This window comes from Otolemur garnettii, unplaced genomic scaffold (assembly GCF_000181295.1).
Source record: "Otolemur garnettii isolate 467f Iridium unplaced genomic scaffold, OtoGar3 scaffold00099, whole genome shotgun sequence".
In the NCBI taxonomy this organism is placed as follows: Eukaryota; Metazoa; Chordata; class Mammalia; order Primates; family Galagidae; genus Otolemur; species Otolemur garnettii.
In genome coordinates, this window is record NW_003852494.1 from 2,689,384 (window position 1) to 2,713,974 (window position 24,591).

Sequence of the window (24,591 nt, forward strand, 5' to 3'; positions counted from 1 at the left end):
GGTTGTAGTTGTCATTGTTGTTTGTCAGGCCTGGGCTGGATTCAAACCTGCCAGCTCCGGTGTATGTGGCTGGTACCCTAGCCACTGAGCTATAGGCACTGAGCCTAATTTCTTTATTTTTAGTAGAGACGGGGGTCTCACTCTTTCTCAGGCTGGAACTCCAGAGCTCAAGCAATCCACCTGCTTCAGCCTCTCAGAGTACTAGGATTACAGGTGGAGCTACCGCACCCAGCCTATTCCATCTTTTTAAGCCATGACAAAAGTCACATGCCTAATCATATTGTAAAAGGCATGTAATTTAAACTTACATGATAGTAATCACTAATGACACGTAGCATCATTTTTTTAATGTAGAAAATAAATAAAAAAGCTTTAAGTGAGAAAGAATCAGCATACAAATCTGAAGATCTGAATCTTAAACCTGCATCTGTTATTGATTAGTCCCAAGTCCTTAGCAAAGCTGCCTAACTTTTTTGAGTTTTGGTTTCATTATTTTTTTAATTTAGAGATGGAGTCTCACTATGCTGCCCTGGGCTCAAGCATTCCTCCCACCTCAGCCTCCCCAGGAGCTGGTATTACAGGTACACATTACTGCACCCTGCTAGTTTTATTGTTGTAAAATACAAGCCCCACTGTGTGTCTCACTAGGTTGTTTTGAGATGAGGTAAGTTTGTTGAGTTATGAACTGCTACATGAATGTAAGGAGATTGGGTCAGTATATATTCCAGCCTATTTTTTTGTGCTCCCTTGCCAGAATGACATAGGAACAAACCCTATTTATTTTTTCACATGTCCTTAATAACTGCTTACACAAGGTTCTTAAGAAACAAAACCTTACTTATGGAAAATTAAATACCTGTAGGCCCACAAGGAACAGAGCTGTGCTTGTACACAGGAACTAGGCTAAGGCATGGCAGACTAGTCACCTCTCTCATGAGCCCTGGAGAACATCTGGCTGGGGCAGGGGTGTGGCAGTGGTAAAAACACGTGCATTCTGAAGTATAAACACCACCTTTGTGAAATTTGAAAGAATGAATCTAAGTATTTAATTAAAAAAAGAAAGAAGGAAAGGCACCCCTGGACCAAAGCCTAGTGTCCTTTAGAATGTAGCATATGGAATCCAAATATCTAAATCTAAATAAATAAAGCCCTCAATATCTATCTAAACAAAGTTATCAATTCCTAAGCAACCACTATGTTGGCAGGAGGAGACACTGCCAGAGTAAAACCACATTTCAGTAGGTCCCTAGGGGAACCTCCTCTGCCCTAACAAGTGGGAATAAAATACTTAACAATAAACATAGAGGAATTATTGGTTAAGCTATATATTTTTTTTTAATTTGAGAAAGAGTCTCACTCTGTTGCCCTGGATAGACTGCTGTGGCATCATCATAGCTCAAAGCAACCTCAAATTTCTGGGTTCAGGTGATTCTTCTGCCTGAGTCTTCCAAATAGCCAGGAATACCGGCGCCTAGCTAATTTTTCACAATGACCAGGTAATTTTTCTATTTTTAGTAGAGATGGGGTCTCACTCTTGCTCAGGCTGGTCTCAAACTTCTGAACTCAAGCAATTAACCTGCCTCAGCCTCCCAGAGTGCTAGGATTACAGAGTTAGCCACCATACCCTGCTGATTAAGCTATTTGTTTTCATTTTACTTTTTTTTTTTTTTAAAGATTCTTATTTCTGCTGCCTAGGCTGGAGTGCGGTGGCACAATGATAGCTCACTGCAAAATCCAACTAACTGGGCAGCTAAGACTATAAGCACAGGCAACCACACCAGGTTATTTCTTAAAAGTTTTTGTAGAGATGGGGTCTTGCTATGTAGCCTAGGCTAGTCTGAAGCTCCTAATCTGAAGTGATCCTCCCAAAGGAGGATTGAACCTCAGTCTCCCAAAGTGCTGGGAATATAAGCCACTGTGCCCAGCTAGTTTTTTCTTGGGGAGACTAGATTTATTTTCAATCATCAAAATAGCATGCCACTGTTGTGATACGCATCTACTTAGTATTCTACAGCAACCAATTGAATAGGCTCTGGTTCTTAGCAATAGAAGACATTAAACCTGCTTGGCATGCAGTATAAAACACAGAATTTCTCCACACAAAAGTACACATTTTAAAAAGGCGGACAAAGACTGTCACGATATAAAACATCAAGGCTTCTTTTTTTTTTTTTCTTAAGAGACAAAGTCTTACTTTATTGCCCTCAGTAGAGTGCCGTGGTGTCACAGCTTACAGCAGCCTCCAACTCCTAGGCTTAGGCGATCCTCTTGCCTCAGCTTCCTGAGTAGCTGGGACTACAGGCACCCGCCACAATGCCAGGCTATTTTTTTGTTGCTGTTTGGCCAGAGCTGGGTTCGAACCCACCACCCTCAGTATATAGGGCTGGCGCCCTACCCACTGAGCCACAGGTACCACCCAAACATCAAGGATTCTAAATAATTATTTCTATGGGCCATGGTCATTCTTATTAAAAGTATTGAAAAAATTGTATTAAGTTTCCATTTGAATATCATGAATAATAACAAAGCTATTTTTCAGAAAACAAATATTTAAAACAATGTTACCATTAGTGAAAATTAAAAATTTTATATAACATAATTCAGTATCATATCCAGATTAACTAGTATATGTAAAATTATATTATTTTCGGTTACTGAAACTAGGAGGTAACAACAGGCTGATTTTAAAACACTGAATAAATGCAACTAAACATGGCTTAAACACATGTTCACATTTTTTGCTTTAGAATAGTGAAACCTCTGCAAAGGGATTTTAATAATTGGTCAGTTATGTGTAGCAAACTATCAACGGTGCCATTTTCTGAACATAAGGTCACTTGTTTTCTACTACAAGTTACCACATTTGTTCTGACATTTTCCTTATTAAACACACATACAACAATAAAGAGAGAGAGAAAGCCTACCTTTTTTTCATTTCTAATAACTGATTATTGAGCACAGATCTTTCCTCTTCCAGCTGGAGAAAAAAAACACAAAAAAGTTCAGTTCATACTAAGGCCTATTTCTCATTCCACACACCACATTCCCAAGCTCCAGGACAACCAAAGCAATGGGCTTTCCTCCCAGGCAATGAAGAGCAAGTGGTCACTGTATCACAGGATGGACAATTATTACTTTATAAATAGCTTGGAATCTCAATGACTCTCCTCCTCTAAGAACTCAGGAGTTTAAAATATTAAATAATAACATACTGAACAGTGCACAGAACATCTTAAGTATTCAATAAGCATGTGTTAAATGGGTAAACAAATGCACCACTTTTAACATCTGGTTCAACTACTTAAACCACAGAGGTAAGGGCTCGGCACCTGTGGCTCAAGTGGCTAACGCGCCAGCCACATACACCTAAGGTGGTGAGTTCAAATCCAGCCCAAGCTTGCCAACAACACGGATGGCTGCAACCAAAAAAAAAACAGGCAGGCGTTGTGGCGGGTGCCTGTAGTCCCAGCTACTTGGGAGGCAGAGGCAGAAGACTCGCTTAAGCCCAGGAGTTGGAGGTTGCTGTGATGCCAGGGCACTCTACCCAGGGGGATAGCTTGAGGCTCTGTCTCAAAAAAAAAAAAAAAAAAAGGCTCAGCGCCTATAGCTCAACCGGCTAAGGCGCCAGCCACGTACACCTAAGGTGGCGGGTTCAAATCCCCAGCCCGGACCCGCCAAACAACAATGACGGCTGCAACCAAAAAATAGCCGGGTGCTGTGGCGGGCGCCTGTGGTCCCAGCTACTTGGGAGGCGGAGGCAGGAGACTCGCTTGAGCCCAGGAGTTGGAGGTTGCTGTGAGCTATAATGCCACGGCACTCTACCCAGGGGGACAGCTTGAGGCTCTGTCTCAAAAAAAAAAAAAAAAAAAAAAAACCCACAGAGGTTAAGTGTCACTAACTTGAGGAGGACTAGGAACAGGTCACTTACTTTCTATGGGCCTCATTTTACTCATTCATTTAGTCAACACACATTTATGGTGTGGCTACTATATTCCAAGCATTTGTTTTTCATCTACAAAACAAGGAGGGTATTATAAAAGAATTTTCAGTGGCCCTTTAGTTTGAAAATCCTATTATCTTATGAAGGATAAAAAAACAAAAGATTTAGGTAATCTTATGAAGGAAGACTAATCTTTACCTCCACCCTGTATCATGCACAAATTAGCCAAATACCAGGTTTTTTCCTAGAGAGAGGGTTTGGATTGTCACTCAGGCTGGAATGCCATGGTATGATCATAGCTCACTATAACCTTGAACTCCTGGGCTCAAGTAATCCTCCCACCTCAGACTCCCAAATGGCTGGGACTACAGGTGCATGCCAGCATACTTGGCTCTATTTTTTTGTTTGTTCGGCTTTTTTTTTTTTCCTGAGACAAAGTCTCACTTTATTGCCCTTGGTAGAGTGCTGTGGTGTCATAGCTCATAGCAACCTCAAACTTCTGGGTTCAAGCGATTCTCTTGCCTTAGTTTTTCTGTTTTAGTAGAGATGGGATATTGCTTTTGCTCAGGCTGGTCTTGAACTTGTGAGCTCAAGCAATCCACCCACCTTGGCCTCCTAGAGTGCTAAGATTACAGGCATGAGCCACCAAGCCTGGCCATACTCAGCTCATTTTTTAAATAATTATAGCTGAGACAGCGTCTCATTACGTTACCCAGGCTGATCTGGAACTGCAGATTCCAGCAACCCTTCCACCTCAGCTTCCTAAAGTGCTGTGATCACAAGTGTGCGCCACCACACATAACCCCAAATGCCAATTTCAATTCACACCATTACAACAAAAGAGTGGGACGTCGCCTGTGGCTCAGTGGGTAGGGTGCTGGCCCCATATACTGAGGGTTATGAGTTCAAACCCAGCCCCAGACGAATTGCAACAAAAAAATAGCTGGGCGTTGTGGCGGGCGCTTGTAGTCCCAGCTACTCGGGAGGCTGAGGCAAGAGAATTTCCTATGCCCAGGAACTGGAGGTTGCTGTGATGCCATGGCACTCTACCGAGGGCGATAGAGTAAGACTCTGTCTCTACAAAATAAATAAATAAATAAAAGAGTGAAAAGGTTCTTATATGTGTTTCATTAAAATCAAAGGATAACACCAAAGATTACATAATGACTTCCAGTAGCCCAGAATTTAAGCCACTAGCTTACTGTTGGCTACAGGCATTATTAGTTATATATCAGTTGTATATATGCTTTGCTATAAGGTCTTCATATTTAAAAAATTCTTAACTATGCATAAACATGGGTTTTGAACATAAATATACATTTGTCATGAAATATACAGAGGTTAACATAACGTTTTTTCACTGGAGACTATTTGCTTTCCTGCATTAAGGTGTATGCTTCTGCTGCATGAATAATTCACAAAAATATTTAGAAATTTTTAGAGTGAAAGGAAGCAGAAAGAGTAGGAAGCAAACTTTAAATGAAATGAGAAGGAGAACATCTGGAGAGTGGGAAGTGGAGATGAGGGGCTTTCATTTGGTCTTTATACTCTTTATACACTTTACTTTTTAAATAAGAAATGTTTTAATTTCATAATTTAAAAGTTAAAACAAAAATCAATAAACAAACTCAAGACTGGAAAATGTATACAATGAATATATAAGTGGATAAAGAACATGGCAGGTAATTCACAACAGAAAAAATACAAATTAATGAACATTTGAAAAAAAATCATTCAACCCTCCAAAAAGTATATGCAGAAGTTCCTCCCTCTTTCTTGGATGATCCAGTTTGCCTAAACTCCTAAGGAATAGAAGTTTAGAGCTTATTGTACTGATTTTTATAGAAAATAATATTTTTCCTCTTTTTGATACAAGACTGTTACCCAACTCAGAATAATCATAGTCCTTCAATTAATTCCTCATTCTTTTTCCTTGTCCTTTGTAACCTTGAAAGTTTTGAAGAATGTGAGTTATCTTACAGAACATGTCAGTATGGCTGCTTGTCTACTATTTCCGTGTAGTTCAGAGTCAGATCATGCACTTTTTTGGCAGGAACATCACAGCAGCAGCCATGTGTCCTTCTTAGCGCATGGTATTAGGAGTTGCACACTGTTGATTTTTGATGAGGTTAACTTTAGTGACTTGGCTAAGGAAGTATCTTCCATGTTTCTCCACTGGAAAGGTACTATTTTTTTCTTTGTAATTAATGTGTATTCTGTGTATTGATGTACTACATAATTTAAAACTATGTAAATATAATGTTCTTCAACAAACTTTCACCTACTTGTTTTATCAACAATTAATGATTTTTGCCTGAATAAATTATACTGTGATGGTTAGCAAATGGTGATTTTATAATTCCATCATTTCATGTATTTATTAGTTGACATCCTACCATAGGAAGGGCTTCTGCTTTTCTCCTATTTATTTATATCAGTTCAGTCTCATGATTTCCTATGTTATTAAATAAGTTAGAATCCATTACTATTTCTTTTGGTGCTCAAATTATCTCAGATTTGAACAGTGGGAGCTCTTTCAAGATGTTTCTGATGTGCTTTTCACTAATTCCCATTATTCTTTGAGCACTTCCTTACTCTTTGATACTCAAAATATTCCAGGGTCCTCTTTCCATCTCAGCCCTAGAATTAGCCATTTCTCCAAGGACTCCTAGTTCCTTTTAGTGGAGAAGAGTAGTTAGAAAACAAGCTCTTGTAACTAGGTATGTTCATCGATACTGGGTGTCAATGCTTTTACAGCTCGTCAGTGTACTTCACCAAAACTTATGCTCTTCTAGACATTGTCACAAAAGTGTAAAGATGGTAAGAAAATATTTTCTTTTTTTTTTTTTGAGACAAGAGTCTCAGGCTGTCACCCTGGGTAGAGTACCATGGCATCATAGCTCACAGCAACCTCAAACTCTTGGGCTTAAGCAATTCTCTTGCCTCAGCCTCCCAAGTAGCTGCGACTATAGGCGCCCACCACAATGCCTGGCTATTTTTTTTGTTGCAGTTGCACTGTTTTGTTTTTTTTTTTTCAGCTGGCCAGGTCCAGGTTAGAACCCATCGCCCTCAGTGTAGGTGGTCAGTGCCCTGCCAACTGAGCTACGGGTGCCACTAAAGAAAACATTTTCAAAACACAACCTGTTAAAAGCTTATATCCAAAATATATTACTAAGACTTCTCATAATTTTATAATATGCAGATGGCTCAGCTCCTGTGGCTCAAGCCCCTAAGGTGCCAGGCACATACACCTAAGGTGGCAAGCTTGAATCCAGCCCGGGCCCACCAAACAACAATAATGGCTGCAACCAAAAAATAGCCGGGCACTGTGGCGGGTGCCTGTGGTCCCAGCTACTTGGGAGGCTGAGGCAGGAGACTCGCTTGAGCCCAGGAGTTGGAGGTTGCTATGAGCAGTGAAACCATGGCACTTGACCCAGGGGGACAGTTTGAGGCTGTGTCTCAAAAAAAAAAAAAATAATGATAATAATAGGCAGATAAACAACCAAATTTTAAAAATGGACACGAGATCTGAACATTTTACCAAAGAAGGGATAAATGGCCAATAAGCACAGGAAAAGATGCTCAACATTATTAGTCATCAGGAAAATGCTAATTTTGGGGTGCCACTTGGAAGTACCCAAGGCCTATATCCCAATGGTTATGAAGTTGACAAATGGATAAAATGCATATTTAAAAGACAAAAGAACTACATACTAGAATCTTGTGTAATAACTTGAAATGTCATAAATTGCTAGTAGAAATATATACTAATAGTCACTTTGGAAAACTGACAATTTCTTTTTTTTTTTTTTGAGATAGAGCCTCAAGCTGTCCCCCTGGGTAGAGTTCTGTGGCATCACAGCTCACAGCAACCTCCAACTCCTGGGCTCAAGCAAGTCTCCTGCCTCCGCCTCCCAAGTAGCTGGGACCACAGGTGCCCACCACAATGCCTGGCTATTTTTTGGTTGCAGCCATCATTGTTTGGCGGGCCCGGGCTGGATTCAAACCCGCCACCTTAGGATAGGGTATGTGGCTGGCACCTTAGCCACGTGAGCCACAGGCGCCGAGCCGACAATTTCTTATAAAGCTAAACACACCCTTACCATCCCAGCAAATTCTATACCTAGATAGTTAGGCAAAATAAATAAAAACTTATGCCTGGCCTGTTCATGAATTTTAAAAGTAACTTTACTCATAATAGGCCAAAACTGGAACCTAAATAAACAAAGTGTGATAAAAACCTTAATGAACTACCATTCAGCAATAAAAAGGAACTCTGATACACAGAAAAACATGGATGAATCTCCAAAACAGATATATAAGACTACATGTTGTTTTAAATTTCCCAAATTTCCATATGCTCAGTTTATAACTTTATTTTAGTAATGTCAGAGAACATACTCAGAAAAGTTTCAATACTTTTTAATTTATTGAAAGTTGTTTAATAGGGCAGTGCCTGTAGCTCAGTGAGTAGGGTGCCGGCCATATACACCGAGGCTGGGGGTTCAAACCCGGCCCACTCCAGCTAAACAACAATGACAACTGCAACAAAAAAAATAGCCAGGTGTTGTGGCAGGCACCTGTAATCGCAGCTACTTGGGAGGCTGAGACAAGAGAATCACTTAATCCCAAGAGTTTGAGGTTGTTATAAGCTGTGACACCATCGCACTCTACCAAAGGTGACAGCTTGAGACTCTGTCTCCAAAAAAAAAAAAAAAAAATTGTTTAATAGCCTAACATAGACTCTGTCCTAGAGAATGTTCCCGTGCATTTGAGAAGTATATGCATTCAGTGTTGTTGGATGGAATATTCTTTAGATGACTGTTGTTTAGCTGGTCTGGGTCAGATTTGAACCCACCAACCTTAGTGCATGTGGCTGGTGCCTTAACCACTATGCTACGGGTGCCAAGCCCTTCCAGATCTTCTGTACAGTTGTTTTAGTCATCACTGAAATTAAATGTTGAAGTCTCCAACTATGATTGCTGAACTATCTTTTTCTCATTTTAATTCTGTTCTTTTTTGTTTCTTGTATTTTAGAGCTCTGTTATTAAGTGCATATATGTTTAGGGTGACCAGATGTCCTGCTTCTGGTGGGATAGTCCTGCTTTTCAACAATTTGTCCCACATCCAGTGGCATTTTAAAAAAGTACCGATTTTTGGAAAGAATGCACGAATGGGCAGGAGAACAAGAAGGGAATATACGGTTTTTGGCTGCCATGTGGCTATTTCGCCAGAATATGAGTTTTATATTATTTTTGTTAATTTTATAATGTTAAACTCTAATAATAACAAATAATTGCTGAGAAGTGATTATCGAGAACTGCTTATCAAAGTTTCATTGTTGTCAGGCCCTGCCCTGCCCGGTCCCCTGCCCCGCCCTCCAGCCATGTTGTCTCGCCTTACCGATGTTAAAATCTGGTCACCCTATATATGTTGATAATTGTTTTATCCTCTTGATAGATTGACCTTTTCATCATTAATAAAATGTCTTTCTGTCTATAGTAACAATTTTTGCCTTAAAATCTATTTTGTCTGATATTAGTATTGTCTCTTCAGCTTATGTTTGGTTACTGTTTGCATAGTATATCTTGTTCTGTCCTTTTATTTTCAGCCTATTTGTGTCTGTGAATCTAGATTGCCTCTCTTGCAGTAGCATATAGATCATGTTTTTAAAAAATCCATGCCAGGCGTGGTGGCTCACGCCTGTTGTCCCAGTGTTGTGGGAGGCCAAGGTGGGTGGATCGCCTGAGCTCAGCCGAGTTGGAGACCAGCAAAAGACCAGCATGAGGCAGAGTGAGCCGGAGTGAGACATCTACAACAACAACAAAAAAACCCAGCCAGACCTTGTTATCCCAGCTACATGGGGGGCAAGAGAATCACTACAGGAGGAAGAAGTAAAAAAAAAAAAAAAAAAAACAAACTTCAAACTAAGATAAAGTGAAAGCCAGCAGAAATTGAAAGCAAAAATAAAAAAAAAAAAAAATTTAAAAAACACCCATTCTGCCAATCTCTGCCTTTTAATAAGTGTCAATTCATTTACATTTCTTGTGATTACAAATAAGGTTATATACTATTTTGATTCCATTTGCATAACCTACTAGAGAAGGCAAAACTAGAGGGCCAGAAGAGATAAGGAGTTTTCAGGGACTGAGAGGTGATTAAATATAAAGGGGCATAAGAGAACCTTTGAGGCAAAAGAAATCTTTTTTTTTGAGACGGAGCCTCAAGCTATCCCCCTGGGTAGAGTGCCATGGCATCACGCTCACAGCAACCTCCGACTCCTGGGCTCAAGTGAGTCTCCTGCCTCAGCCTCCCAAGTAGCTGGGACTACAGGCGCCCGCCACAACCCCTGGCCCTTTTTTTGGTTGCAGCCATCATTGTTGTTTGGCGGGCCCAGGCTGGGGATTCGAACCCACCACCTTAGGTGTATGTGGCTGGAGCCTTAGCCGCTTGAGCCACAGGCGCCAAGCCAAGAAATCTTGATTATGGGGTCAGTCATATGACTGCATATATTTGTCAAAACTCACCATATCTATGAAGGGTGAATTTTATTTTATGTAAATTCGACCTCAATAAGATGGCTTTGAGGGGGGAGAAAAGCAACTTTGAGTAATTTGTGCAGCATATCTCTTGTAAAATACAAGACCAATGTATGCATATATGCATTTTTACATGCTGGTATACATATGAAGAACAGTAAGGAAAAATGTATTAAACTATTCATAATGTCTGTTCAATGAAATGGCAATGGGAAGAGTAATAATCTTCAAATTACACATATTTGTATTGTTTCACATTACAAACGCGTGATTTTTTTTTTTTTTAGAGACAGAGTCTTACTTTCTCACCCTCAGTAGAGTGCTGTGGTGTCGCAGCTCACAGCAACCTCCAGCTCTTGGGCTTAGGCAATTCTCTTGCCTCAGCCTCCTGAGTAGCAGGTATTATAGGCGCCTGCCACAATGCTCGGCTATTTTTTTGTTGCAGTTTGGACAGGGCTGGATTCAAACCCATCACTAACACCGTCCATGTGATATTTTTAATTTAAGGACATAATTTAACAGAAATAAAGAATTCTTATTTTAGAAATACAAACATACTTGTAGATGAGATGACAGGTTATCTAGTGTTTCAAAATATTCAGGGTAAACAGGATAAGACAGCTGAAACAAGAGTGGCCAAGAGTTAGCTGCTAAAAGAGTTTTAAACATGGGGATTCGTTGTATTGCTCACTCCTCTTATGTACATATACTTGAAGTTTTTCATTATAAAAGGTTTAAAAAGAGGGCAGTGCTTGTGGCTCAGTGAGTAGGGCGCTGGCCCCATATACTGAGGGTTGTGGTTTAAACCTGGCCCCCGCCAAACTGCAACAAAAAATAGCCAGATGTTGTGCCGGGCGCCTATAGTCCCAGCTACTCAGGAGGCTGAGGCAAGAGAATTGCCTAAGCCCTAGAGCTAGAGGTTGCCGTGAGCTGTGACACCATAGCACTCTAGTAAGGGCAACAAAGTGAGAGTCTGTCTCTTAAAAAGAAAAAAAGGTTTAAAAAGAGAGCATGGCTTAAGTAAAAGGGAAAAGAAAGAGGGTTAAAGAAAACTATTTAAGAGAGTACTATTCAGTAAAAGTAGTGTGTAAACTATGTTGGGGGAACACTGGGCCAGATAAATGTCAAAAAGCCATCTACCCACAAAACTATTTTGTAAATAAACATGGCGGGTGCTTTGCTTTAAATCTGTCATTCAAACTAAGAAAAATATTTAATAGTGGGTGAAATGAAGGACACGTACAAGTTCAAAGTTATTATATACATAACTCCTGCTTTTGTAGGGCCAGTAAAAATCACTTGAATAAAAATATTCAGAAAAGGCTCCACACCTGTAGCTCAGTGGGTAGGCACGAGCCACATACACTGAGGTTGGCAGGTTTGAACATATCCTGGGCCAGCTAAAACAACAATGACAACTGCAACAAAAACAGCCAGGCATTGTGGCAGGTGCCTGAGGCAAGAGAATCGCTTAAGCCAAAGAGTTTGAGGTTGCTGTGAGCTGTGTCACAACCGTACTCTACGAAGGGCAACATAGTGAGACTCTGTCTCAAAAAAAAAAAAAAAAAAAAAATTCAGAAAGAGGCCACGCACAGTGGCTCACACCTATAATCCTAGCACTAGCACTGGGAGGCTGAGTAGGGTGGGTTGCTTGAGCTCAAAAGTTCAATACCAGCCTAAGCATGAATGAAACCCCATCTCTACTAAAAACAGAAAAACTAACCAGGCATTGTGGTGAGTGCCTGTGGTCCCAGCTACTTGGGAGGCTGAGGTAAGAAGATCACTTGAGCCCAAGAGACTAAGGTTGCTGTGAGCTATGATGCCATGGCACTCTACCCAGGGAGACAGAGTGAGATTCAGTCTCAAAAACAAAAGCAAAAGAATCTTCAGAGAGAAGCAGCACTTTCCTGTTTTGTTTACTGCTATCTCCTTTACTTTTTGAACACCAATAGGCACATAATAGACAGTCACTAAAATATGCAGTGTGTGAACGAATGTGTCAGATAGTAAGCTGGTAATTTCAATGTTATGAATTAGTAGTGGCACTCAAAAGCCAGGGTTCTCTCTCTGCTGAACTAGTCTAATCAAGCTATTGCTAAGCCAATTCTTTTCTCACCAAGTGCTCCAGTAAAGTGGTTCACATTTGGGCTATTTCAGTCTCTTCTCTAACTAAGCAAGTGTGTTCTGAAGTCCAAAATAGCAGCTCTACCTTGACAGCAGAAAACACAGTCCTTGTGTCTGAGAATTTCTAGTCTAGCCTCCCACACATAGACAGACAGACTTCTGCTCTTGGAAGCAGGGAAGTAATGAGGAAAAAAGGAAGAGGATAATTCAGTAATTTTCTGTGGCAAAGCTCTTTCCAAAAAAGAAGAAAAGGAGAATGAGGTGGACACAGTATGCTGCTTACATCTCCCTTTCAAAGCAAGCCTTGCTGCTCAGCATCTGGGTGTGCGGTCAGCAGAGAGCCCAGTGGGCAGCCCCTTCAGGGATCACCACAGCAGCAGAGCTACCTTGACCAGGGTCACATGCCTTCTGAGGACTGTTCACACGCAATGACTATCACTGTGAGACAATAAAAACACTGGCATCTCAGTCCAATTTGGGACAACTCTGACAGGCCCCTCCAGCTCTAGAGTTCCCCACAAGGTAGATCTAGGGTGTCACCACTGCTGCATCATGGAGCAATTTCTCCCTCTGCCCAATCTAGTTGCTTTTCCTCTTTCCACGGGTGCTGCCTCAAGGGCACACCTCAATATCATTCACACTAAACACTCTCTCAGCCTATTTCCCAGGGAACTCAACCTCCAGCAATTATGCATTAAGTTACCAACGTTGAGTTCTTACAAGGAAAGACAGCACGCCTTAAGACTGGTTTGAGTTCATGTGAATATGAACACAAACTACGTAAATAAATATATGTGAGAATATTTACATCCTCAAATACATACACAGAGGTATCACTGTCCTTTATCAAAGAAAGATGTTGACGGTGTGGCCACAGAGTGGGGGGACTGAGACTGACTGAACGCAACACATACAAAGTAGCTCTGTATGTAGTGCATAAGTCACATTCACCTTTACCTTTTATTCCCAGGTGCTAAAAAGATTGCAGCCACTCTTCCCATATCTTTAGTGTATCCTCTGTCCAGCTGCAACAATCCTAAACTATGCAGGGGCAAAGTGGAAAGGACCCACACCCTCTGGCCTAGACACTCTAGCAGTCATTTTCAGGGTAGATGACATCCCAGAGTTAAGGAAAGACTTTCTACAAATCCCCTCAAAACCTAGAGATGTTAAAGGGACTCTGGAGAACTCTAGAGCTACATCTCAAGCAAAAAACTTAAAATATACAGAAAGAAAATCTGTAGGCTGTACAAAGACCTTCAGGAACTGACCGTCTACATCCCTTGGACCATTTCTTAAATGTAATGCCCAAACATGCCAAATTGGGTGAAAAGAACCCAAACAAATGAGAGGTTTTGTCTTCAGCAATTCCCTAAGTTGTAGATCAATTTTTTTATTAAAAAAAAAAAAAAAAAGTACTTTATTGGCCAGCCAAGGTGGTTTCCACCTGTAATCCTAGCACTCTGGGAAGCCGAGGAGGGAGGATCACTTGAGCTCAGGAGTTCAAGACCACCCTATGGAAAAGTAAGACCTCATCACCACTAAAAGCAGAAAAAATTAGCTAGGTGTCATGGCAGTTGCCTATAGTCTCAGCTACTCGAAGGCTGAAGCAGGCAGATTGCTTAAACCCTGGAGTCTGAGGTTGCTGTGAACTAGGCTGACTCCACCACACTCTAGCTTAGGCAACAGAGTGAAACTATTGTTTAAAAAGAATACATATAGGTGTGGAGCCCATAACACAGTGGTTACGACGTCAGCCACATACACCAAGGCTGGCGGGTTCAAACCCAGCCCAGACCAGCTAAACAACAATGGCAACTGCAACAACAACAAAAAATTGTTGGGCATTGTGTTGGGCGCCTATATTCTCAGCTACTTGGGAGGCTGAGGCAAGAGACTTAAGCCCAAGAGTTTGAGGTTGCTGTGAGCTGCGACGACATGGCATTCTACTGAGGGCAGCATATTGAGACTCTGTCTCAAAACAAACAAAAAATATGTATTATGTATATAATATATACACACACATATACCTGATAAAAAATCTAATTTGAAAAACATAACTTTATTATTTTTGTTAAAATAACACTACTCTTAAAAAAAAATCAGCAACATAGAAAAAAAAATAAAAAGGAGAGAAAAAAATGTATCCAATTCTACCACTTAGAAATAATAGCTAAATGACATGTCAGACACCTCCTGACATGTCAGACACCTCCGTGTGTGCGCGTGTATAGTGAGAAGACAGGAGAAAAAAGCAAATTTAATTTCACTTTAACAGGAGAAACAAAAATTGATGTAAACAAAAGCAACTGTTGAAAGCAACAAAATGTTCTTTACTACAAGACATGGTTCTAAGATATCCCCTTAGGTGCACTGTATACTATTTATCTATTTACTTACTTATTAAGACAGAGTCTCAGTCTATCGTCCTGGAGAAAGTGCCATGGCTCACAGCAACTTCAGACTCTCTCTTCCCTCAGCCTCCCTAGTAACTGGAACTAGAGGTACTTGCCACAATGCCTGGCTAGTTTTTCAATTTTTAGTAGAGATGGGGTCTCACTCTTGCTCAGGCTGGTCTCAAACTCCTAAACTCAAGCAATCCACCTGCCTCAATCTCCTAGAGTGTTAGGATTACAGGTTTAAACTACTACCCAGACTACATATTTATTTTGTAAAAAAAAAAAAAAAAAAAAAAAAAAATTACGTTTTGAGACAGAGTCTCACCTTGTCGCCTAGTAGAGTGCTGTAGCATCACAGCTCACAGCAACCTCAAACTCTTGGGCTTAAGCGATTCTCTTGCCTCAGCCTCCCAAGTAGCTGTGACTATAGGCACCCACCACAACACCCAACTATTTCTTGGCTGTAGTTGTCGTTGTTTGGCAGGCCCAGGCTGGATTCAAACCCGCCTGCTCTGGTATATGTCTGGCACCCTAACTGCTGAACTACAGGTACCGAGCCTTATTTTGTAAAAATTTTAAGTAAAAATTTTCTAAAAAGAAGTTAATACAATTTCCTTAGTATGTATAAATTTGTCAGGGTTCTGGGGTGACCCAGACCCAGTCTAGGGGCCAACCAAGGAGACTGTGCTGAAAGAAGGAGACTTCACACCAACTTAATGCATTAAGTCTGAGAAGTCTAGATAGGCATACATTGTCTCATGCACTGAGTGGCAGAATGAAGCAATGCAGCACTGATCCAATGTCTCAGGGGTCTTTTCTTGTGCTCAAAAATAGGAGTAGAGGAAAACCTCAGCTCCCAGGCAGATGGGGTAATCTGGAATGTCTGGAAGGCTGATAACATACATTTAGAAAAGGAGAGGGGGGAAGCAGGTTTAGTCCCTGCAGGGCAGGTATCTTAACTTCCCTAATCTAAACTGCTGAGCAGGAGTCCAATGGTCTTAACTCATTTGTTGTGCTGATCCCCCACACAGGGATAGTCCTGTTGATGTTCCCTCAACTGGGCTGCCACCAGGCTCCTCTCCTCTTTTTTTGGTGATCTGGAAGGAGCAGCAGGGATGACCCACCTGCACACTTTACCCTAAATTGGAGGGCCTGTGGAGCGATCAGCCTGTCTACCTCCCACATAAATTTTAATTTCAGGTAATATCAAATAACATCCTGAAATAAAAGAAGAGGATTGGTACATTTCCACCTGTTTTGTTGGTTTTTGTTGTTTTGGTTTTTTTTTTTGAGACAAGAGCCTCCACTCTTACCCTGGGTAGAGTGCTGTGGCATCACAACTCACAGCAACCTCCAACTCCTGGGCTCAAGTGAATCTCCTGCCTCCGCCTCCCAAGTAGCTGGGACCACAGGCGCCCACCACAATGCCTGGCTATATTTTTTGGTTGCAACCATCATTGTTGTTTGGCGAGCAAGGGCTGGATTCGAACCTGCCACCTTAGGTGTATGTGGCTGGTGCCTTAGCCACTTGAGCCATAGGCGCCGAGCTCATTTCCACTTTTTATAAGCTCTATCACCTCAAATTTTGTTACTCATATTCTCTATATACTTTTTTCTCTTTTTTCATTTTACCTTGCAAATGTTTTATTTATTTATTCATTATTTATTTTTTGAGACAGAGTCTTACTATGTCACCCTTGGTAGAGTGCTGTGGTATCATAGCTCATAGCAACCTCAAACTCTTGGACTTAAGTGATTCTCTTGCCTCAGCCTTCCAAATAGCTAGACTAAGGTGCCCACTACAATGCCTGGCTATTTTTGTTGTTGTCGTTGCAGTTGTCATTGTGGTTTAGCAGGCCCAGGCCAGGTTCAAACCCACCTACCTCAGTGTAGGTGGCTAATGCCCTAACCACTGAGCTACAGGCACTGAGCCCTTGCTAATGTTTTAAACTTACGAAATGATCAAAAAAAAATTTTTTTTTTGAGACAGAGCCTCAAGCTATCCCCCTGGGCAGAGTGCCGTGGCATTACAGCTCACAGCAACCTCCAACTCCTGGGCTCAAGTGAGTCTCCTGCCTCCGCCTCCCAAGTAGCTGGGACCACAGGCGCCCGCCACAACGCCCGGCTATTTTTTGGTTGCAGCCGTCATTGTTGTTTGGCGGGTCCGGGCTGGGGATTCGAACCCACCACCTTAGGTGTACGTGGCTGGCGCCTTAGCGGGTTGAGCTATAGGCGCTGAGCCGAAATGATCAAAATTAACATCACCAATAATGGGACAAAGCAATATTACATGCCTCCTGGAGTCTATACCTTCCTGTAGCCAAGGGGGGATTAGAGGCAAAGATAGGGGAAAGTGGGAAGAGTTGAGGCTACATAGAGAACTGTTGGAGATCTCTCCCCCAAGATTTTTCTTTAGTGTCCTGTATCTCAATCACTCCATCTTAACAGAGATAAATCTTATTCCCACAGCAGAATGTCCTCAGGCTTTAGCCTTGGGGCACATATTCCAGGCCTACTACCACTGCCCTCTCAACATCAGTTCTTACCTGCTGTGTTGCCTTTGCTTCCTAGAGACTGGATCCTTCTTTTGGGGGTGTGGTGATTATAAGTCATTATTATAGAGATGTGAACTTTCTTTCTCAAATTAAAAGACAGAACCATCTGAGAAACAGCTCTCTGCCTTTTCCTACTTTATCCTTCTTCACTGCTTCCTCCTGGAAAGCCACCCTGTGATCCTGTGGACAAAAGCTCCCTGCTAAGGAGAGCAGGTAGAAAGGAAGAGCTGGGTTCCATGAGGACATCTTGAAAGGCTGTACCATCCCTGGACTGTGACCTGTAGACTGAATCATTTGAGAAAAATAGCCCATCGGTCACTGTTTGGCTAGACTAGCTGTGGAAAATGATAACTGGCAGTTTTTCTTACCTCTAATAAAATCCTGAGGTGGTAGAAGGCCCCTTGCACAAACATTTTTCCTTGACTTTTCCCCTAGGCTGCCTGCTCACATCCTCCTTCTAATTTTTCCAAATTGCACTGGCCACAAAGATGGAGAGAATTGGAGTACAAATTCTTGGCATTTCACTGTTCACCTTCTTGTCCACTTATCACTGGGACATAGTGTTGGAGTCAAACCACAGTTTTACTTTTTTCTTGGTCACCAATTTTAAAATTTACAGCATGAAGTTAATCGGCTTTCTTGCTTTCAGCTGGACAACTTTTTTTTTTTGAGACAGTCTCTCAAGCTGTTGCCCTGAGTAGAGTGCTATGGTATCATAGCTCACAGCAACCTCCAACTCTTATGTTCCAGTGATCCTCTTGCCTCAGTTTTTCTATTTTTATTTTTAATTATTTTTGTTGTTGCTGTTGAGACAGAGTCCTGCCCTATGCCGCTGAGCAGAGTGCAGTGGTGCCATAGCTCACTGCAACCTCAGACTCAGGCTGTGGGCATCCTGCTGTCTCAGCCTCTGGAAGCCACTAGGATTACAGGTGCTTGCTGTGGTGCCCAGCTGGGTTTTTCCATTTTTCCCATGAGTCAGGGTCTCACTCTTGCTCAGGCCAAATCTTGAACTCCTGAGCTCAAACAATTCTTCCTCCTCAGCTTCCCACAGTGCTGGGATTACAGGTGTGAGCCACTGCGCCCGGCGATTTTTCTATTTTTAATAGAGACAGGGTCTCACTTTATCTCAGGCTAGTATTGAACTCATGAACTCAAACAATCCACACACATACACCCGTCGGCCTCCCAGAGTACTAGGATTACAGGCACGAGCCACCACGCCTGGCCCATGTTTTTCTTTTAAACACACCAATGCTTATTTATTTTTTTGAGACAGAGTCTCAACTATATCACCCTTGGTAGAGTGCCAGGTTGTCATAGCTCACAGCAACCTCAAACTCTTAGGCTCAAGCAATTCTCCTGCCTCAGCCTCCCAAGAAGCTGAGACTACCAGTACCCACCACAATGCCTGGCTATTTTTTTGTTGCAGTTGTCATTGTTTAGCAGGCCGGGGCCAGGTTCAAATGTGCCTGCCTCGGTGTATGTGGCTAGCGCCCTAACCACTGAGCTATGAGTGCCAAGCTGCCAATTTATTTTGTAAAAGGGCTCCATGTTATCCTATATTTTGCCTTTTTTTTGTATAATTGTACAACCTTTGAAAATTATATAAGTTATAATGATCTAATACAATTAATAGCCATTTAGAAAAAAACCCTCTCTCCCTCCCAACCATTATCCAGGGAGAAATTTATTTATTTATTTATTTTTTGAGACAGAGCCTCATGCTGTCACCCTGGGTAGAGTGCCATGTCATCACAGCTCACAGCAACCCCAACTCCTGGGCTCAAGCGATTCTCTTGCTCCCACCTCCCAAGTAGCTGGGACTATAGGGGCCCACCACAATGCCTGGCTATCTTTTAGTTGCAGCTGTCACTGTTGTTTGGCAGGCCCAGGCTGGATTTGAACCCACCAGCTCAGGTATATGTGGCTGGCACCTTAGCCACTTGAGCCACAGGTGCTGAGCCCAGGAAGAAATTTAAAATCCTGAAAAAAGGCCAATTCCAAATGGCCTTTACCCTGATGGAAACAAAAAGTGAAAAGATGAAAAGAAAACACAAATTGACTGAGAGGTGCTGCCAGTGTCTCTTGGGTATAGGGCCCTGGTTGTTGGCTGGGGTGGTGAAAGGCAGAGACTGCAGCACACAATATGGCTGTTGGGGGACCTTGCACCCACATCTTCCTCACTCTAGCACATCCATGTCCCAACTAGACATCATGGAAATCATTTCGTAGGGTTCTCCTCTACTGTTCTGCTATGTGCATCTGGTTCTCCAAGTCCCCTATGTTATAGATGTCTGCACATTCCACTTTCCATGAGAGATTTTCTATCTCAGCCTCCAGCTGGGCCTGCTGGTATTCAGTTTCTTCCTGGGTCCAGACTCCATGTAGTATGCATTGGGTAAGTATACTGCAGAGTGTACCAACATCTGGGCAAGAGCTTGGCAGCATTTTGTAGGTATTGCCAGTCGATCCATGTCGCCAGATTAGTTATGGCCCTCTCCTGAATTTTCTCATGAATCTGCTAGTATGTCTATGCCTCTAGCTGCAAGCTTTTGTTGTGATTTTCCCACCTCTCAAAGTAGAATAAGTACTTGTTTTGTTTGTTTGCTTTTTGTTTTTGTAGAGAGTCTCTCTTTGTTACCCTCAGTAGAGTGCTGTGTTGTCATAGCTCACAGCAACCTCAAACTCATTTGGGCTCAAGTGATCCTTCTGCCTCAGCCTCCCAGGTATCTGGAACTACAAGTGTCTGCACAAAGCCTGCCTATTTGGGCTCGGCGCCTGTGGCTCAAGTGGCTAAGGTGCCAGCCACATACACCTAAGGTGGCGGGTTCGAATCCAGCCCGAGCCCCCAAACAACAATGACAGCTGCAACCAAAAAATAGCTGGGCATTTGTGGCGGGCGCCTGTGGTCCCAGCTACTTGGGAGGCTGAGGCAGGAGACTCGCTTGAGCCCAGGAGTTGGAGGTTGCTGAGCTATAATGCTACAGGACTTTACCCAGGGGGATAGCTTGAGGTTCTATCTCAAAAAAAAAAGCCTGCCTATTTTTAGAGATGGGGATCTCACCCTTGCTCAGGCTGGTCTCAAACTCCTGAGCTCAGGCAATCCACTTCCCTTGGCCTTCCAGAGTGTTAGGATTACAGGCATGAGCCTCCACGCCCAGCCTCTGGAAGTACTTTAGTGCTTCCCTGGCCTAGGCCAGCTGGCTCTGGTTCACAATATCAGGATTCTCCTTATAATAGCTGCACTCATAGTACTGCTATGAATCTTCCAATCCAGACACATCCAGTGGAAGTCATGTTTACATTTAGAGCATTACATGTGGTTGCGGCCTCCATTGTTCTCAATCCAAATGTTGCACTTGGGACAATTTTAGTGCAAGCACTAACGTAGTTGGCTGTTTTCAAAGTCATCTCTACACCTTGTGAGCCATTTCCAGATTGTGACACAGTCTGCAGGGGTGTAATATATCTAATCACACTTGAAACAGAAGACCTTATTGTACAGATTGCACTGTACATGATGAGCTCTAGGCTCCTGAACCCAAATACCATGGCACAGCCTGCACCAGGGCACAGATGGAGCTGGTAATGACTCTCCACATAGTCCCTGAAGAGGTAGCACCTGTATTTGTCTCTCAATTCCTCACTGGGAAGCAAAAGAAATACAAAGTCCTTTTTGTGTATGGAGTGGACAGTCCTGAGCCATACAAGGGACTCCGATACCTATGCCATCCTTGACAAGTACTGAGCAATGCTGCGCTCAGCAGTTGCAGCAAAACTGGTATTGACAGGCCAGAGAGAGTAGGTTTTCCTTCCGCACAAACTGCATACACCCTGTGCAATGGTGAGAGCAGGGTTGTAGGGACATGTTTTGATGGATCAGGCTGAACCTGAGCCTCAACAAGTAGTTGAGCAGAACTGGACTAGTATCTGTCCAATATCTGAGACTTGCCAGTCAAATTAACTAATATAAGTTTAGCAAATGAAGGAGATACCTTCAGGACAGAGGCTAAGCTGGTCATGTGCTTGGTCAGGACACTCTTGGACTCTTTGTAGGTCAAGCAGGTGAACTGGTAATTCCTCTGGATCAAAGGCATCTGCCCCCTGCTCCACTTCATACTACTCCCACATAATAGTCCTTTATGTTCCCAAGGTACTCATCTTCTTCCTCCTCTTCCTCACAATTTGGGTCATAGTCTTCTTAATTGCCATCAGACTTCAAGCTATTAACGTCCACAGACATCTTAGCATCCAGCCAAGCTGCAGATCAGGAAAGCAGTTGCTTGTTTCCCCTCACCCCTAAACTTTACCACTTTCTCAAATGCATTAGTGTTTCATTTTGTTTTGTTTTTTGAGATAGAGTCTTACTTTGTTGGCCTCAGTAGAGTGCGGTAGCATCATAGCTCACAGCAACCTCAAACTTAGGCTCAAGTGATTCTCTTGCCTCAGCCTCCCAAGTAGCTAGGACTACAGGTGCTTGCCACAATGTCCAGCTATTTTTAAAGACGGAGCCTTGCTCTTGCTCAGGCTGGTCTTGAACCTGTGAGCTCAAGGTCCTGCCTTGGCCTCCCAGACTGCTGGGATTACAGGCGTAAGCCACCGTGCCTGGCCTCAAATGCATAAGTGTTTTTGTCTTCTGTAATTCTTTTTTTTTTTTTTTGCAGTTTTTGACTGGGGCTAGGTTTGAACCCACCACCTTCGGTATGTGGGGCCAGTGCCCTATTCCTTTGAGGCACAGGCACTGCCCTGCCTTCTGTAATTCTTGAAGATCTTTCAAGCAGATGTCACCCATTCTGTGTCATATGATTTCCATTTGGAGCCATGGTCCACTTGCTACTAAGCCTAGGAGGGACAGACCAGGTCAGACTGGGCCAGAGGGGTCAGGTTGGAGCCCAGCAGTGGTGGAGGCTATAGTCCTACAACAGTTGAGTCTGTGCTCTTACCTGCAGTCTGGACATGTTTTTAAATACATATCATTAGGTATTGATAGGACAGAGATTCTGTGATCCAGCTTCCATCAGTCCAGAAGTCCCCTGAGCCCGGATTAAAACAATGATGCTAGTGATCATTATTTTCCAAAACAATATGCAACAGGCTAAAAATAGCCATCCCTTTCTAAACATTGATGTTTGAGAATTTAGGCTTGTTTAAAAGGCAGGCAATTATTTGTGGGTCAGTTTAGAGGTTAACCTCAGTTTTTTTTTTTTTGTATGTTAATGCATCTGCTGCAATCTCTGTCAAGAAAAACTGCTTATGAAATACAGCTATTGAGTCATCTAATCCCTGTCCGGTTTCAACAAGCAAACTGTAACCTCATTTTGCAAATAGCCAGGGGGAAAATCAGTACTGTTCCCATAGTGACAGCTCAGTGTATTTGCTATCCTTAGAAGGTAGAATACATGTGAGGTTTGGAAATGATAAATCAGACATCTCCAAAGACTGCCTATGGTGTCTATTTCTATAGAGGAGCTAACATCATTATTTTTAGAATTCCCTATGAAAAGAAAACAATGCTCAGTATGGTTTCCATTGATCTTGAAACTTCATGACCCTGCCTGAATTTGAACTGTATGCTTTTAAATCCACAGAGCAATGCCCTACTAATTTGGAGATCAGGCTTTTGGCAACTATAACTCTGCGACAAAGCTATGGAATTGGAAGTAACTGGAATCATGTAAAAAAGCAGAAAGAGCAGTCACAAAATCTCTGCATCTTATTCTATAAAAGGAGAACTGGAACCCTTGCTAAAAACAAGGTACTCATCCAACACCCATGTGCTTTCATTCACATCTACATGTCACACTCCGTGATTCCTACTTCTTCAGTCTGTGTGGAGAGAGAAGCAGAAGCCACAACACAGTGTTCTGGTGTCAAGGCAACTGTGGAGCCTACACCATGAACATAAGGAAGTCAGAGCTTACTCTGTTTGGGATTAGAGGTGATGACATTTGGGATGGGCCTCTAATAATGAACAGGGAAGGGAAGAAGACAAGACCTAAAACCAGACATGTGTCTTCTGTAATTCTGGAAGATCTTTCAAGCAGATGTTACCCAAATATTTTATGTCATATGATTTCCATCTGGAGCCGTGGCCCACCAGCCGCTAAGCATAGGCAGGCCATAGACCAGGTCAGGGTGGGCTAGAGGTATCAGATTGGAGCCCTTCAACAGTGGATCCACTGACTGAAAAGTAACCAGGTGTGGCGGGAGATGTAGGAAAAAATATGACAAAATCAAGTAGAAGGAGGGAAAGGAGGAAAGCCAGGAGCATAGGTGGTGGCAGTGCCAACTGCTCACAGAGAATGGAAAGAACTCATCTCTGCACTTATGAGGTAGGTGATGGCTTTAGCAAGAGTCATTTCAAGAGTGTACTGGTAGGCTTGGTGCCCACAGCTCAGTGGTTAGGGCGCCAGCCATATGCACCAGGGCTGGTGGGTTCGAACCTGGCATGGACCTGCTAAACAACAATGATAACAACCCAAAAAATAGTTAGGCATTGTGGCAAGTGCCTGTAGTGCCAGCTACTTGGGAGGCTGAGGCAAGAAAATTGCTTAAGCCCAGGAGTTTGAGGTTGCTGTGAGCTGTGACGCCATTACACTCTACCAAGGGTGACATAGTGAGACTCTGTCTCAAAAAAAAAAAGAGTATACTGGTGGTAGCAAAAAAAGCAGCAAGAGGTAAAAAGTAAGGCAGAACAAGATTACTCTTTTTTAACAAGATTGAAAATTTTAAAAAAAGAAGACAGGGTTGTAAGGGTGAACAGAGTGGCAAGATTTAGAACTGGTGTTAAGAAATGAGATTTCCAGCTCAGCACCTGTGGCTCAAGTGGCTAAGGCACCAGCCACAGACACCTAAGGTGGTGGGTTCGAATCCAGCCCAGGCCTGCCAAACAACAATGATGGCTGCAACCAAAAATAAAATAAATAAATAAATAGCCAGGCGTTGTGGCAGGCGCCTGTGGTCCCAGCTACTTGGAAGGCTGAGGCAGGAGACTCGCTTGAGCCCAGGAGTTGGAGGTTGCTGTGAGCTGTGAT

The 24,591-nt window shown here is 42.5% G+C and overlaps 1 protein-coding gene and 1 pseudogene across 1 annotated transcript in view; both read right to left on the bottom strand.

Annotated features, from left to right (window-relative positions):
* Positions 1 to 24,591, bottom strand: part of CLIP1 (CAP-Gly domain containing linker protein 1) — a 107,343-nt gene that overhangs the window by 10,592 nt on the left and 72,160 nt on the right. The window contains exon 18 of the mRNA XM_023516840.1: positions 2,925 to 2,977. Within this exon, the coding sequence (XP_023372608.1) occupies positions 2,925 to 2,977 (53 nt within the window). The remainder of the gene's footprint in view (positions 1 to 2,924; positions 2,978 to 24,591) is intronic.
* On the bottom strand, positions 19,763 to 21,878 carry LOC111727260 (annotated as a pseudogene).